The 15,269-nt window shown below is 44.5% G+C and overlaps 1 protein-coding gene across 3 annotated transcripts in view; it reads left to right on the top strand.

Annotated features, from left to right (window-relative positions):
• Nucleotides 1-15,269, top strand: part of PLD1 (phospholipase D1) — a 195,441-nt gene that overhangs the window by 163,247 nt on the left and 16,925 nt on the right. For all 3 annotated transcript variants that reach the window (XM_070753638.1, XM_070753639.1, XM_070753637.1), the window contains one exon: nucleotides 7,182-7,295. In XM_070753638.1, coding sequence (XP_070609739.1) covers nucleotides 7,182-7,295 — 114 coding nt within the window. The remainder of the gene's footprint in view (nucleotides 1-7,181; nucleotides 7,296-15,269) is intronic.

Raw genomic sequence — 15,269 nt, 5'->3', positions numbered from 1 at the left:
GGGGAGTTGATTCCAGAGGGCCGGGGCCGCCACAGAGAAGGCTCTTCCCCTGGGGCCTGCCAAATTACATTGTTTAATCGACGGGACCCGGAGAAGGCCAACTCTGTGGGACCTTATCGGCCGCTGGGATTCGTGCGGTAGCAGGCGGTTCCGGAAGTACTCCGGTCCAATATCATGTAGGGCTTTAAAGGTCATGACCAACACTTTGAATTGTGACCAGAAACTGATCGGCAGCCAATGCAGGCCATGGAGTGTTGTAGATACGTGGGCGAATCTGGGAAGCCCCACGATGGCTCTCGCGGCCGCGTTCTGCAGGATAATCTGGTTTTCTAGTTTCCAGCTGGCCGCTACATATGCACACACTGGAAACCAGAAGCTCAGTTTCCATGCACACTGAGTTCTCAGCACTCCCACATGCGCGAAGATCAGCTGGCGGGAACCCAGAAGCGTAACAGGTAATGGCTGGCATGCCACTCCCAGCACATGTGCCATACGTTCGCCCAGCGGTGGGCTACGAGTTGGAACGCTAAATTGTGCTTGCCGCCACGGCTCATAAGTTCTTGCAGAACCAACGCGATTTTTCTGCTGCACCTGTGGAGGTAGCAAAATTGTGTCTTGGCGAGGTTTTACCTGCATCTACGTGCGTGATTTTCCTTCCTTCACAGGTGCAGTAGCAAAATCGCGCTGGTCCTGCAAGAACTTATGAGCCGCAGCTGCGAGCACAATTTAGCATTCCGGCGTGTAGCCCACCGCTGGGTTCGCCATCCTGGCCCTAAAAGATCAACCAGTTCTAGCAGGGAATACGTAGTTTAGTTGCTGAAATTTTTGTAACGCCTTTCATTTAGTAAACCTGAAGTGAGAAGATTGCGAGATCCATGACTTGGAAAAAGGTTACTTTTGGTTTGAGTTTACTTCCCCAGAACCAGTAATGGGTTGCTGGGATTGGGGTTTCGGTGGCGGAAATTCAGATGCACATGTATCTCTGCGCCCCCGATGCGTGCAAGCATGTGCACCCATTAGATTTGGTTTCTGCGGATGTGCAACAAGTGAAATCTCATGTGTGGATGCTTGCATGCATGAGATTTCACTGATTTTCGGAATTTTTTTTGCTTCTGTGCATGTTTGGAAGCAAATTGATGAAAATTGGCAAAATTTTATGTAGGAGAGCTTCTTCACACGAAATTTCGCTTGCTGCGCATGCATAGAAGCCAAATCTCGTGCTCGCGAAGATCCTGGAGAGTATACCGGTAGCAGCCGGTAAGTGAAACCCTCGCCTGTCCAGAACCCAGCAGCACCCAACCAAGATGGATCGTGATCCCAGGTCCTTTTCCCAGGGCCTGGGAAATAACCTGATTATGTATGTATTTTCTTATGCACTTCGATTCAGCAAATGACAATCAGCTTCCCTCCTGGCTCATGGTTAATCTGTAATAACCTATTTATAAATCTTGGGATTGGGAAAGAGACCCAGTATTGAAATATATATGAAATAAGAATAAGTGTATGCCCTCCTCATGTTAAGTTCTCAGACTTGGGAGACAAATTGTGGTACGTCATGCACACAGGCTACAGCAGTGATGGCGTACCTTATTTTCCTCGGGTGCCTAAAGAGCGTGCCTGTGTGCTATCACGAATGCGCGAGTGCCCACACCCATAATTCAATGCCTGGGGAAGGCAAAAACAGCTTCTCCTACCCCACGGAATAACTCTGGAGGCCAGAAACGGCCTTTTTCCCAACTTCTGGTGGACCCAGTAGACAGAGAAGTCCCTTCTCCTAGGCCCCGCTAAGCAACATTGCTTGGCTGACGGGATCTGGCCGCAGCGAGGTATGAGGTCGGAGGCAGTCCCGTAAATAGTTAAGAACTGTGGCTCACTCAACCAATGTCTTGTTTAACACCAGAAATTTTGGACTCAACTGTTGTCCTAAGTCAGTGCTTCTCAATTATTTTCTGCCCCCCCCCTCCCCCAGGAAGAAGTAAACATTTCGCACACCCCCAACTCTCTGTCGGGACTGTAAATAGTATGAGTAGCAAGATTCATCCCGAAACACAGCTGATCAGGGGGGAACGCCCCCTCTATTTGAGAAACACTATCCTAAGTGGACGTCTAGCTGTACACCCATAATTCAATGCCCGGGGAAGGCAAAAACAGCTTCTCCTACCCCCCGGAAGCCCTCTGGAGGCCAGAAACGGCCTGTTTCCCAACTTCTGGTGGGTCTTGTAGGCTCATGTTTTGCCCTCCCCAGGCTCCAGAGGCTTCCCTCTCCCATTCCCCCAGAGCTCTCTGGAAGCCAAAAACGCCCTCCCCGAGCCTCCGTGCAAGCAAAAAAATCAGCCATCACTGGCATAAGAGTTTCAACTCTTGCTAAAAAAAAAAAAAAGCAAGTTGAACTGATTGAAGATCTAAAATTGATGAGTTCCAATAACGAAGAAACCAATCATACACTGCCTCCTGTTGGTCAATCAGTGATAAAACTTCCACAGGCATATACTTTGCCTTTGCATCTTCCAGTCTGAAAATTTTGCTCTTGCATAATTGTTTAAATGATTCAGGTGGTCCTTGACTTACGACCATTCATTTAACAATGCTTCAAAGTTACGAAGGCTTTGAAAAAAGGGGATGACCTGTATTTGTACTTATACCACCCCTAAGAGCTTCATGGTAATTTGAGTGCTTGAGAACTACTTGCATTTACAAACAATTGTTGTGCCCTGCGGTCATCTGCTCATGATTTGCAACTTTTTTTTGGGTCAATTTTCAGCCACAAAACAAAACATTGGAGAAGCTAGATTTTTAATGACTGTAGTGCTTTGCTTAATGATTGTTGTAAAATTTGTCATAAAATCAGGTCCAACTTGACTGTCATGGCTTATAATGGAAATCCTAATTGTGGTCATTAGTGATGGGCGAACCGAACCCGCACAATTCGGGTCTGTACCGAATTTTGCGGTGTTCAGTATGCCGAACACGAACCTGAAATTTTTTCAAACTTCGGGCAAAGTTCATGGTCGTGTTCGGCGTTCGGAGCTTTGACGTCACCGGCAGGTTGCTAAGGACGCCAAGGTGATCACTTCCTGGATTCCATGGAATCCAGGAAGTGATCACCTTGGCGTCCTTAGCAACCTGCCGGTGACGTCAAAGCTCCGCCCCCGGAATCTCTTCATGGGAGAGATTCCCCGTTTGGGTTCGAGTTCGGGTTCGGCCGAATTTTGCGTAAAGTTCATTCGAACTTGCCAAACCCGAACACCGTTGGGTTCACCCATCACTAGTGGTCATATGTCAATGGAGAGGCTTGATGGAGAATTCCTACCCCTTGAATAATACACCTCTCAGTCCTTGAGACAATTGAAATGTATATAATAAATACGATCACCTCTTTGCAACATCACGTTCTCCAATAAATAAATAACAAATGTTCTATTTTTCCAGGCATGCTGTAGCTGTTTTTAATGAAGTAGGTTGCTCCTGGGTGATTAATTTGTCTAATTAATTTTGAAAAGTTTCATTAATTAACTTCACACATGTGCTCTCTATGCTGGCTCACACAAGTGATAGTCTTTAATTTCAAGTCAAATGTATATTTAACACTTGAAAACCAATTTCAAGAAAAATACACAGAGTACCCTAGTCTTTGCAGAAAAAAAGATGTATTTTTATTACTGATATAAACTGTGTATTTTAGGAATAAATCCATTTCAAGCAGATACCAGCTCTTTTCCCTGTTAGCTTTAGAACCTATTAATAGAGATGTCGCCTTCTTATAGGTTTGTTTGTTTGTTTGTTTAATTCGAATTCTATGCTGCCCAATCCCAAAGGACTCAGGGCGACTTACAATAACAATATAACTACAGAAACAATAAAAATAAGTCAAATACTGTATACAATCTAAAACTATAAAACCCTGATTAAACCCTGATTAACCCTGATTAAATTTTTTTGACTATGCTTCCTTGAGAGAGCTGTTTGTTCGGGATAGATGTGCTTAAGACCACAGGTGGGCTTCACATATTTTTAACATCGGTTTACCACGTACAGGCTCACTTTGCACACTCAAGTTCCTTCTGTGCATGCGCTCGGCCTCGAAATCATGGCTAAATAGGATGGCATAGTGCTTGAGCGGGTAGGCGGGGCAGATCCACCCACAGTTACCGCTATCGGTTTGTCTGAACCGGTCCAAATACCATCACTAGTTATGACTACATCCTATTCTCTCCCTTACTTTGACTCCACCCCTTTCCAAAGTGTTTTTCTGGAAGACTTTTATCCAGATGTATGACTTAATCCCTTTTAAGGAACATTTGAACTATAGCAGAAGCTGGTCCATAGACCATATTTATATATTCATTCATTTATTTATTTATTCATTCATTTATTCATTCATTCATTCATTCATTCAATTTTTATGCCGCCCTTCTCCTTAGACTCATTCATTCATTCATTCATTCATTCAATTTTTATGCCGCCCTTCTCCTTAGACTCAGGGCAGCTTACAACATGTTAGCAATAGCACTTGTTAACAGAGCCAGCCTATTGCCCCCACAATCCAGGTCCTCATTTTATCACCTCGGAAGGATGGAAGGCTGAGTCAACCTTGAGCCAGTGATGAGATTTGATCCGCTGACCTACAGATCTACAGTCAGCTTCAGTGGCCTGCAGTACAGCACTCTACCTGCTGCGCCACCCTGGCTCTTATACAGTCATGGTCTATGGTGTTGAAGATTGCCTGCTTTTGATCCATATTACATCTTAGTAATGCTAACAACAGAACATGGTTAAATCAGTAAAATATCAGTGTTGCCTAATATAATATATTCATCAAACAAAGCTATACCAATCTTCGTCCACTCTTAGCTTGTTTGTCTAGTAGTTTGGCATGCTGAAATGTGGGGGACCGACTGTGAGAAGCATAGCAGAACTGTAAGGAGAAGATAATCTGTGAGAGAATTTGCTATTTTTAGGTTCTACCGTACTCTTTCGTATTTGTAATAATTGGTGAACATTTTTCACAGATCATCGTTCTTTATGTAAATGATTCAAAAATAAACCCAACCTAAACACTCCTCTGTGATTATGTATTAAAATAAATTATTAGTTTTAGTATAATACCCACTCACCCACTCATATACATTTTTAAAATACATTCTTCAAATAGAAGAAAATAAGTAAGGCTTAGGATTGAACTTTGGAGTCCTTGGGGATCAGAATTATTTGGTTACCAAGGGAGGTAACATTAGGGCTTGTGTAGGTAATTCTCAACTTATAACTTTTTAAACATTGGTCCAAAATTATGACAATCTTTGTTAGTACAGTAGTACCTCTAGATACGAGCTGCTCCACATGCAAGTATTTCAAGATACGAGCCAGGAGGGGAGAGACATTTCTGTTCAAGTTCCGAGCTCAAATTTGGGATACGAGCCGAGCGTCCACTAGGTGGCGCAAGAATCCTTGTTTTTGGTTATCTCGGAGGGGGAAAACAAAGTCTAAAGCAATTTGTTCCAGATACAAGTTTGCTCGAGATACAAGCTCCCTTCTGGAATGAATTATGCTCGTATCTAGGGGTACTACTGTACTCTGTACAAAACAGTTGGGTTTGCAATATATAAAGAAGCTAACAATGAACGTTTGTAGGTATTGAAGTACTATAGCTTTAAGAGGTAGTGTTGCAAATTGCCATAAGAGGGAGCTAGAAAACATGATTTTTATCTCTGTTCTCTCTGTTCTTTCTGCTGATTCACTGTGACTGATGTAGTAAGCTCTGCGTTAGCTTGATGTATTTGGAAGCTGTAATGTAGGTCTGATATGTAAGACAAAGACAGGCTTGTAATATTATTATTGTATTGAGAAATATTGACTGATCTGAAGGTGTATGCTCAGACTGTTTAACTTGACTGTGCTATTTCTAAAGTAAACACTATTTTATACACTTTAATGCATTTGTCTTGTATGACTGAATCATTACTCATATCGCCTGGATATCTGCTGGAATCCCATGTTTTCCTTGGTGCATGTCTTGATAACTCAGGGGTTCATACTCTTTACCAACCTTGGAAAGGATTCTTTATTACCTGTAAAGCAGTCCCCACCTGTTGCAAAATATCCCACCATATCCCTGCATCACATGATCATGATCTATCATGGGCTTTCCTAAATACGCCCATGTCACACCAACACTCCGCAGTCTGCATTGGTTGCCGATCAGTTTCTGGTCACAATTCAAAGTGTTGGTAATGACCGGACCAGAATATCTCTAGGACCGCCTTCTGCCGCACGAATCCCAGCGACCAGTTAGGTCCCACAGAGTTGGCCTTCTCCAGGTCCTGTCAACTAAACAATGTTGTCTGGCGGGACCCAGGGGAAGAGCCTTCTCTGTGGCGGCCCCGACCCTTTGGAACCAACTCCCCACAGATATCAGAATTGCCCCAACCCTCCTTGCCTTTCGTAAGCTCCTTAAAACCCACCTCTGTCATCAGGCATGGGGGAATTGAGACTTTCCCTCCCCCTAGGCTTATAAAATTTATGCATGGTATGTTAGTATGTATGATTGGTTTCTAAATTGGGGTTTTAAATTAACTTAAATATTAGATTTGTTTACATTGTATTATTGTTGCTGTGAGCCGCCCCGAGTCTGCAGAGAGGGGCGGCATACAAATCTGATTAAGGAATGAATGAATGAATGAATGAATGAATGAATGAATGAATGAACGAATGAACGAATGAACAAATGAATGATCTGTTATACAACCTGTGTTCTGCGATCCTGTGGTCACCATTTGCAATGTTCTCTGCTGACTTATTGAGAAAGTCAGTGCAAAGCTGGCAGGGAAAGTTGCAAACTTCTGCTGCCTGCCAATAGGATTCTGTCTCAAATTCTTTGAGAGCAGAAGGGCTGCCTGCCAGAAGATTTCAGCTCTGTGGGAAGCTGAAATCCTTTGGATGGCAGCTCTTTTGTCCATCTGCTTCAAAAAACAGGGATTGTTTAACGAATGCAACCAAGAGGGCCAGGTTTATGGTTCTTCAGTGACACAACTTCTCATTTAATGACCTTACGCTCAACAATCACAATTCCAGTTCCAATTGCAATCCTGAGCTAAGGATTCCCTGAACGATACTGAAACATCAGTAACTGTAAAATATACAACATTGTCACAAAACTAAATTACTTGTTTTGTGTTTTCTTTTAGGGAAAACAAACGATACCGAGTCTACATAGTGATCCCCTTGCTGCCTGGTTTTGAAGGTGATATTTCAACAGGAGGAGGCAATGCTCTCCAGGCCATTATGCATTTTAATTACAGGTAACCTTAGAGATCCAGTCTGGATTCGTGTCTTTTCAGCAATGCAGTAAAGCATTATAAATCGAAACAAATAAAGCAATGTAGTAAGGAATGTAAACAGCTCTCTGGGTGAGCAGTGTGGTCGGGCAGTAGGAAAAGCAAGTAGGATGCTTGGCTGCATAGCTAGAGGTATAACAAGCAGGAAGAGGGAGATTGTGATCCCCTCATACAGAACGCTGGTGAGACCCCATTTGGAATACTGTGTTCAGTTCTGGAGACCGCACCTACAAAAAGATATTGACAAAATTGAACGGGTCCAAAGACGGGCTACAAGAATGGTGGAAGGTCTTAAGCATAAAACGTATCAGGAAAGACTTAATGAACTCAATCTGTATAGTCTGGAGGACAGAAGGAAAAGGGGGGACATGATCGAAACATTTAAATATGTTAAAGGGTTAAATAAGGTTCAGGAGGGAAGTGTTTTTAATAGGAAAGTGAACACAAGAACAAGGGGACACAATCTGAAGTTAGTTGGGGGAAAGATCAAAAGCAACGTGAGAAAATATTATTTCACTGAAAGAGTAGTAGATCCTTGGAACAAACTTCCAGCAGACGTGGTAGATAAATCCACAGTAACTGAATTTAAACATGCCTGGGATAAACATATATCCATTGTAAGATAAAATACAGGAAATAGTATAAGGGCAGACTAGATGGACCATGAGGTCTTTTTCTGCCGTCAATCTTCTATGTTTCTATGATGGATGCTTCGCCAAAATTCAAAAAACAAATTGAGAACAGAGATGACTCCAAAGTTAAAGGAACCTTTGGCATAGGGCCCTCTGCTGAAACAGTGTCCTAAGATGAAAATCTTAATTGCTGCCTAGGTTTCATGATGAGCAGTTATTATTATGGTCCCTGCAATGCTAGACTAAAGGAATAACAGAATACCTGAGTTGGAAGGGACATTGGAGGTCTTCTAATCTAAACCCCTGCTGAAGCAGAAACCCTATATCATTTCAAACAAATGTTTGTCCAATCTCTTCTTAAAAACCTCCAGTGTTGGAGCACACACAACTTTTATTTCACTAATTAAATGTGAAATGTTTTCTTAGTTCCGGGTTGTTACTCTCCTTGATTAATTTCATCAATTGCTTCTTGTCCTGCCTTCATCTGCTTTGAAGAATAGGTTGGTTCCCTCTTCTTTGTGGTTCTAGTTCTTGGACACACCCAATAAACAGACTCTGTAGACTAGAGGTCTTCAAACTTGGCAACTTTAGGACTTTATGGCAGGCCCTTTAGATATTGGAACATTACTATCATGCCACCCCCTGGTCCTTCTTTTCATTAAACTAGACATACTGAATTCCAGCCACCGTTCTTTATTATGTTTAAAAGCTTGCGAAACCCATCCTCGAATACAGCTCATCTGTTTGGAACCCATATCACATCTCAGACATTAACACCCTTCAAAATGTCCAAAGATACTTCACCAGAAGAGCCCTCCACTTGAAACAGAATACCCTACGAGACTAGACTTTTAATCCTCGGTCTAGAAAGCCTAGAACTAAGACGCCTTAAACATGATCTAAGTATTACCCACAAGATCATATGCTGCAACGTCCTGCCTGTCAGCGACTACTTCAGCTTCAACCACAACAACACAAGAGCACACAACAGATTTAAACTTAATATTAACCGCTCCAAACTTGACTGTAAAAAATATGACTTCAGTAACTGAGTTGTCGAAACGTGGAAATCATTACCGGACTCCATAGTGTCATCCCCAAACCCTCAACACTTTACCCTTAGATTATCTACGGTTGACCTCCCCAGATTCCTAAGAGGTCAGTAAGGGGCGAGTACAAGTGCACTAGAGTGCCTTCCATCCCCTGTCCTATTGCTCTCCTATATCTACTACAGTGATCCCCCGTTTATTGCGTCCCCAACCATTGCGAACAGGGTACTTCGCTATTTTTCAACCCGGAAGTCAAAAATACCATCTACGCATGCGTGCCGGGCACGCATGCGTAGATGGCAGCGGCTTCCCTGGGTCTTCCCCCTCTTGCTGGCGTCAGCGAGGAGTTTCCCCACCGCCCACGCAAACTCCTCGCTGCCGCTCGCCCGCCCTTCGCCTGCCCACGCCGTTCGCTCCCCCCTCTTGCTGTCGGGAGGGCGAGAAGCCCTCCCCAGCACCCGCTCGCCCGCCCTTCGCCCTGGCGGAGAAATTCCAGCCCCCACCTGGTCCCGCCCGATCCTCCTCCCTGAGGCAGCTCGCCCTCCCATGGCCGCTTCCTCCACCCTCTATTGCAAGCCTCTCTCCTCCCATATTCTGCCCCCCTCCCAGCTTCCAAGCCGCATTCGCCTTCCTCCGCCACCACCAGCATCCAGCTCCCGGCCAAGCAGCCAGGAAAGCCGAGCCGGGCGTGGCGGGGAACATCGGCGCGGGAGGCAGGAGACGGCCGCCGTCACCGCCATACGCGGCTCGGCTTCCCTGGCTGCTGCTCCGGTCGCCCGATCGTCTCCTGCCTCCCGTGCCGATGTTCCCTGCCAAGCCTGGCTCGGATTCCCTGGCTGCTTGGCCGGGGGGGGGGGGCGCTCGGCCGAAAGGAGCTGGAGACGCAGAGCTGAACACACCCCTTCATCCCCAAAGGCCGGCCTTTTTGTCTGGGAGGGAAGATGACGTGCCGGTGGCACAGGGGCGAGGGGCGGGAGGCAAATCGCTGCGTCTCCAGCCCCTTTTGGCCGAGCCCCCCCCCCCTCCGGCCAAGCAGCCAGGGAAGCCGAACTGGGCTTGGCGGGGAACATCGGCACGGGAGGCAGCTTCTGCCGGACATGGGCAATGGGCGGGACAGAGAAGCGGGGAGAATCAGGAGGCTCCTTTGGCAGCTGGGGGCTGCCTGGCTTTGTTGTTTTGGCTGCAGCGGGTGCCAGGCAGCCTCCAGCCGCCAAAGGAACCTCCTGATTCTTCCCGCTTCTCTGTCCCGCCCATTGCCCGTGTCCGGCAGAAGCTGCTGCCTTATTGCTCTTTGCCGGCGGGATGCAAAGTGCTGGGGTGGGAGGGTGTCCTGACAGCCCCCCCACCCATATGCTTCGCCTCCCGCCGGGCAAGAGCGCTCGGGTGGCAAGTTCTTCTAGATACGGGCGATGTCCACGCTCTCTCTCGGCGCTTTCGAGCCGAGTCCGTGAGCGAGTTCGCTCCCGGACTCGGCTCGAAGGCGGCGAGAGACAGCGCCAAGGAACGGGCCTGTCCACGCTCTCTCTCGGCGCTTTCGAGCCGAGTCCGTGAGCGAGTTCGCTCCCGGACTCGGCTCGAAGGCGGCGAGAGACAGCGCCAGGAACGGGCCTGTCCACGCTCTCTCTCGGCGCTTTCGAGCCGAGTCCGTGAGCGAGTTCGCTCCCGGACTCGGCTCGACAGCGCCAGGAACGGGCCTGTCCACGCTCTCTCTCGGCGCTTTCGAGCCGAGTCCGTGAGCGAGTTCGCTCCCGGACTCGGCTCGAAGGCGGCGAGAGACAGCGCCAGGAACGGGCCTGTCCACGCTCTCTCTCGGCGCTTTCGAGCCGAGTCCGTGAGCGAGTTCGCTCCCGGACTCGGCTCGAAGGCGGTGAGAGACAGCGCCAGGAACGGGCCTGTCCACGCTCTCTCTCGGCGCTTTCGAGCCGAGTCCGTGAGCGAGTTCGCTCCCGGACTCGGCTCGAAGGCGGCGAGAGACAGCGCCAGGAACGGGCCTGTCCACGCTCTCTCTCGGCGCTTTCGAGCCGAGTCCGTGAGCGAGTTCGCTCCCGGACTCGGCTCGAAAGCGCCGAGAGACAGCGCCCCCCGGACCCCCAACCCGGGTTTGGGGGGCTGCTAGGAAGCCCTCCATGCCGGCGGCAAACAGCCGCGCCGCCCCCAATCTTCGGCTCCTCGCTAGCGCTGTGGGAGTAAAAACACCATCTGCACATGCGCAGACGGTGTTTTTACTTCCGCATCGCTACTTCGCGAAAACCCGCTCGTTGCGGGGGCTCCTGGAACGGAACCCTCGCAACGAGCGGGGGATCACTGTATTCCTTTCTTCTATTCCTATACCTCTTCTTCTATTTTTTCATTGATATGTTCTATTACTATATCTTCTTTTCTATTCTTTCATAGATATATTTTACTATGAGTATCTCCTCTATAACCTTCAGCGTGTATTTTACTATGTGTGTGTATATATATATATATACCCACTAAAACTCTCATTGTGTATTGGACAAAATAAATAAATAAATAAATAATAAATAAATAAATAAGCTTCCAGTCCCCTAATCATCTTTGTTGCTCTTCTCTGCACTCTTTATAGAGCCTCGACATATTTTTATATCATGGCGACCAAAACTGGATGCAGCATTCCAAGTGTGATTTTACCAATACATTTCTTTTTCGACTTCCATAATGCACCAGAAGTTTCATTATCTCTAAGCCAGTGAGCTGAAAAGAGCAACTTAGTGGTGTATATATTTTTCTTCAGATCAATGCTCTGGAGATCCACTCAGCTTTTGAAGCATTGGCAGAAATGAAAAATGGGGAAGGCCACTTTGGAGCTAGAGTAGGAGCAGTTGATAACGTAATAGTGTTACATTTTCTTGTTCGTATACACATACAGTACTTCGGCAACTTCTTGGAGTCTTGTTGTAGTGAATAGGCAAGCTGTCTCCACATAATTGCTACAAACCAAACCCTCAGACTGGAACCAAGATGCTAGTTCTTGGACACACCCAATAAACAGACTCTGTAGCCCAGAGGAAAATTCTGGGAGTTGAAATCCACAAATCTTAAAATTGCCAATTTGGGGACCCCTGCTGTAGACAAAGCACACCTGGGATTATCAACAACATTTTCCTCATTTTAGCCCTTTCTGCTAAAGAGAAAAGTCTCTCTGTTGTTTGAAATGGGAGATAGATCACCTGGAAAAATAAGTCTGGTACTGTGATAAGAAAAAGCTTTGATAAAAATTGTTCCAGAGACTCTGATTTAAGGTGGCAATTTATCAGATTCAAGGAACATCTAGGAAAAGCAAGCAAGAGTCATTTGCTGGAGCAATCCTTTTTCTCTAAGATAGCAGTGGACATTTTAACCAAGAATCTGTGATTGGATCTGTAGAATTTGTTTCATTTTTATAATCTTTCTTCCACTTTGCTGGCTGGTAAAGGCATAGGATTGTCTACTTTTCTCATGCCTGTGTTAAAAGGAAGGTTGTCTTTAAGTTTTAAATTACAGATTTTACATGGTTTATATGTTTAGGATTCTGGTACAGTAAATTTTGATAGTTTCTAGATTCATAGTGGGGCCTTACCCCATTGAGTTTCCATTGGAAGCATGGAAGGAAAAGAAAGGAAGTCAAAAAGAGATATCAAAGTGAACATATATCTGGTTCTCTGGTTCTGGTTATATTCACGTAAAACACTTGTTATGCAAACATGTAGAAGATGCATTTATGCACTACGTCTAGTTTGGGTGGCATTAACCTTAAGATACATTTTTTGTTATAGAATAGAATACAATTCTTTATTGGCCAAGTGTGATTGGACACACAAAGAATTTGTCTTTGGTGCATATGGTTATTCTTATGTTCTCATGTTCTTAGATGTCAGGGACTAAACAGTCCAAACCCTAAAGTGGAAATGCAGTTTAAAAAAATATTTTATTTTTATTTATTTTTATTTATTGGATTTGTATGCCACCCCTCTCTGTAGACTCTGGGCGGCTAACAACAATGATAGTAGCAAAAACCACTTATAATAGATTTTTGAATCACTCTAAGTATTTTCCACCTGCTTTCCTCTTGCCAGCAATCCAACAGGGTCAGTGTTGGACGGTCTCAGAGATGAACAAACCTTATTTTATTTTATTCATTTTATTTTACTATTTTATTTTATTTATTATTTGTTTTGTTTTGTTTGGATTTATTTTATTTTATTATTTTTTGTTGCTTGTATCCTTTATTTATTATTGATTGATTGATTGATTGATTTTGTCCAATACACAATGAGGGTTTTAGTGGGTATACACATAGTAAAATACATAATGAAGGTTATAGAGGAGATACTCATAGTAAAACATATCTAAGAAAGAATGGAAGAGAAGATATAGGAATAAAACATATCAATGAAAGAATAAAAGAAGAGATATAGAAATAGAAGAAAGGTATAGGAGATATAGGAGAGCAATAGGACAGGGGACGGAAGGCACTCTAGTGCACTTGTACTCGCCCCTTACTGACATCTTAGGAATCTGGAGAGGTCAACCGTAGATAATCTAAGGGTAAAGTGTTGGGGGTTTGGGGATGACACTATGGAGTTCCACACTTCTACAACTCGGTTACTGAAGTTGTATTTTTTACAGTCAAGTTTGGAGGGGTTAATAAGGCCCAGGATTGAAAGTCTAGTCTCATAGGGTATTCTGTTTCGAGTGGAGGAGTGAAGGGCTCTTCTGGTGAAATATCTTTGGACATTTTCAAGGGTGTTAATGTCTGAGATGCGATATGGGTTCCAAACAGATGAGCTGTATTCGAGGATGGGTCTGGCAAACGTTTTGTAAGCTCTGGTAAGTAGTGAGAGATTGCCAGAGCAGAAGCTACATAGGATTAGATTAACAACTCTTGAAGCCTTCTTGGCTATGTTGTTGCAGTGGGCTTTGGCACTTAAGTCTTTTGTTATTAGTATACCAAGGTCTTTAACCTAGTGGGGGTTATCCTTACGATTTATACTGATTGTTTCCTAGTATGGTTTCATTGCTTATTTGTACCCTATGACAATCATTAAGTGCTATACCTCATGATTCTTGACAAATGTATCTTTTCTTTTAAGTACACTGAGAGTATATGCACCAAATTCCTTGTGTGTCCAATCACACTTGGCCAATAAAGAATTCTGTTCTATTCTATTATGTATTTCTGCTGAAGAGTCAGCAGAGGGAGCACTGGGTTTGGGGTTATGGCTCACCAAGAAAATCTAGAATGCATTTTCTTGCGTTTTAATTAACCTTTCTTCTTTCCTTTTCCCATTGTGTATTGTGGTTTTGGGTGGGGCAGTCTACATCTCTGTTTTACAAACACCTTCTTCAAAATAAATTAAGTGATGCATATGGGCATGGGTTCGCATTCACATTTTTATTGCTTTTCAAAATGATTGAGGGAACTACCTTATTTCTACTCTAACAAAGAGATGAACTGGAGTATTCCAGTGGCTGGATGAAGAATGATAGCATCCTTCCAATATTTGAGGGGCTATCGCAGAAAAGAAGGGGTCAGACTATTCTTCAAAGCACATGAGGACAGCACAAGAAGAAACAGTGCAGGGGGAATCATTAATGAAAGATCCAACCTAGAACTAAAGAGAGATTTCCTGACATTGGGAACAATCAATCAATCAATGAAACAGATTGCTTTCAGAAGTTGAATGTTCCATCGCTGGAGTATTTCAAGAAGAGAATGGACAGCATGATATTAGCTCTCCTGTTTGAGCAGGGGGTTGGACTAGAAGACCTTAAAAGTCCCTTCTGGGTTGTGTGTTCTTCTATGTCTTACATACTGGTATCATTCAGCATGGAACTTGCCTTAGTAATGACCATAGAAACATAGAAACATAGAAGACTGGCGGCAGAAAAAGACCTCATGGTCCATCTAGTCTGCCCTTATACTATTTCCTGTATTTTATCTTAGGATGGATATATGCTTATCCCAGGCATGTTTAAATTCAGTTACTGTGGATTTACCAACCACATCTGCTGGAAGTTTGTTCCAAGGATCTACTACTCTTTCAGTAAAATAATATTTTCTCATGTTGCTTTTGATCTTTCCCCCAACTAACTTCAGATTGTGTCCCCTTCTTCTTGTGTTCACTTTCCTATTAAAAACACTTCCCTCCTGAACCTTATTTAACCCTTTGACATATTTAAATGTTTCGATCATGTCCCCCCTTTTCCTTCTGTCCTCCAGACTATACAGATTGAGTTCATTAAGTCTTTCCTGA

The sequence above is a fragment of the Erythrolamprus reginae genome, chromosome 5 (assembly GCF_031021105.1).
Source record: "Erythrolamprus reginae isolate rEryReg1 chromosome 5, rEryReg1.hap1, whole genome shotgun sequence".
Lineage (NCBI taxonomy): Eukaryota > Metazoa > Chordata > Lepidosauria > Squamata > Dipsadidae > Erythrolamprus > Erythrolamprus reginae.
The sequence above is the reverse complement of the archived record's forward strand: the minus strand, read 5'-3'. Positions and strand labels throughout refer to the sequence as shown.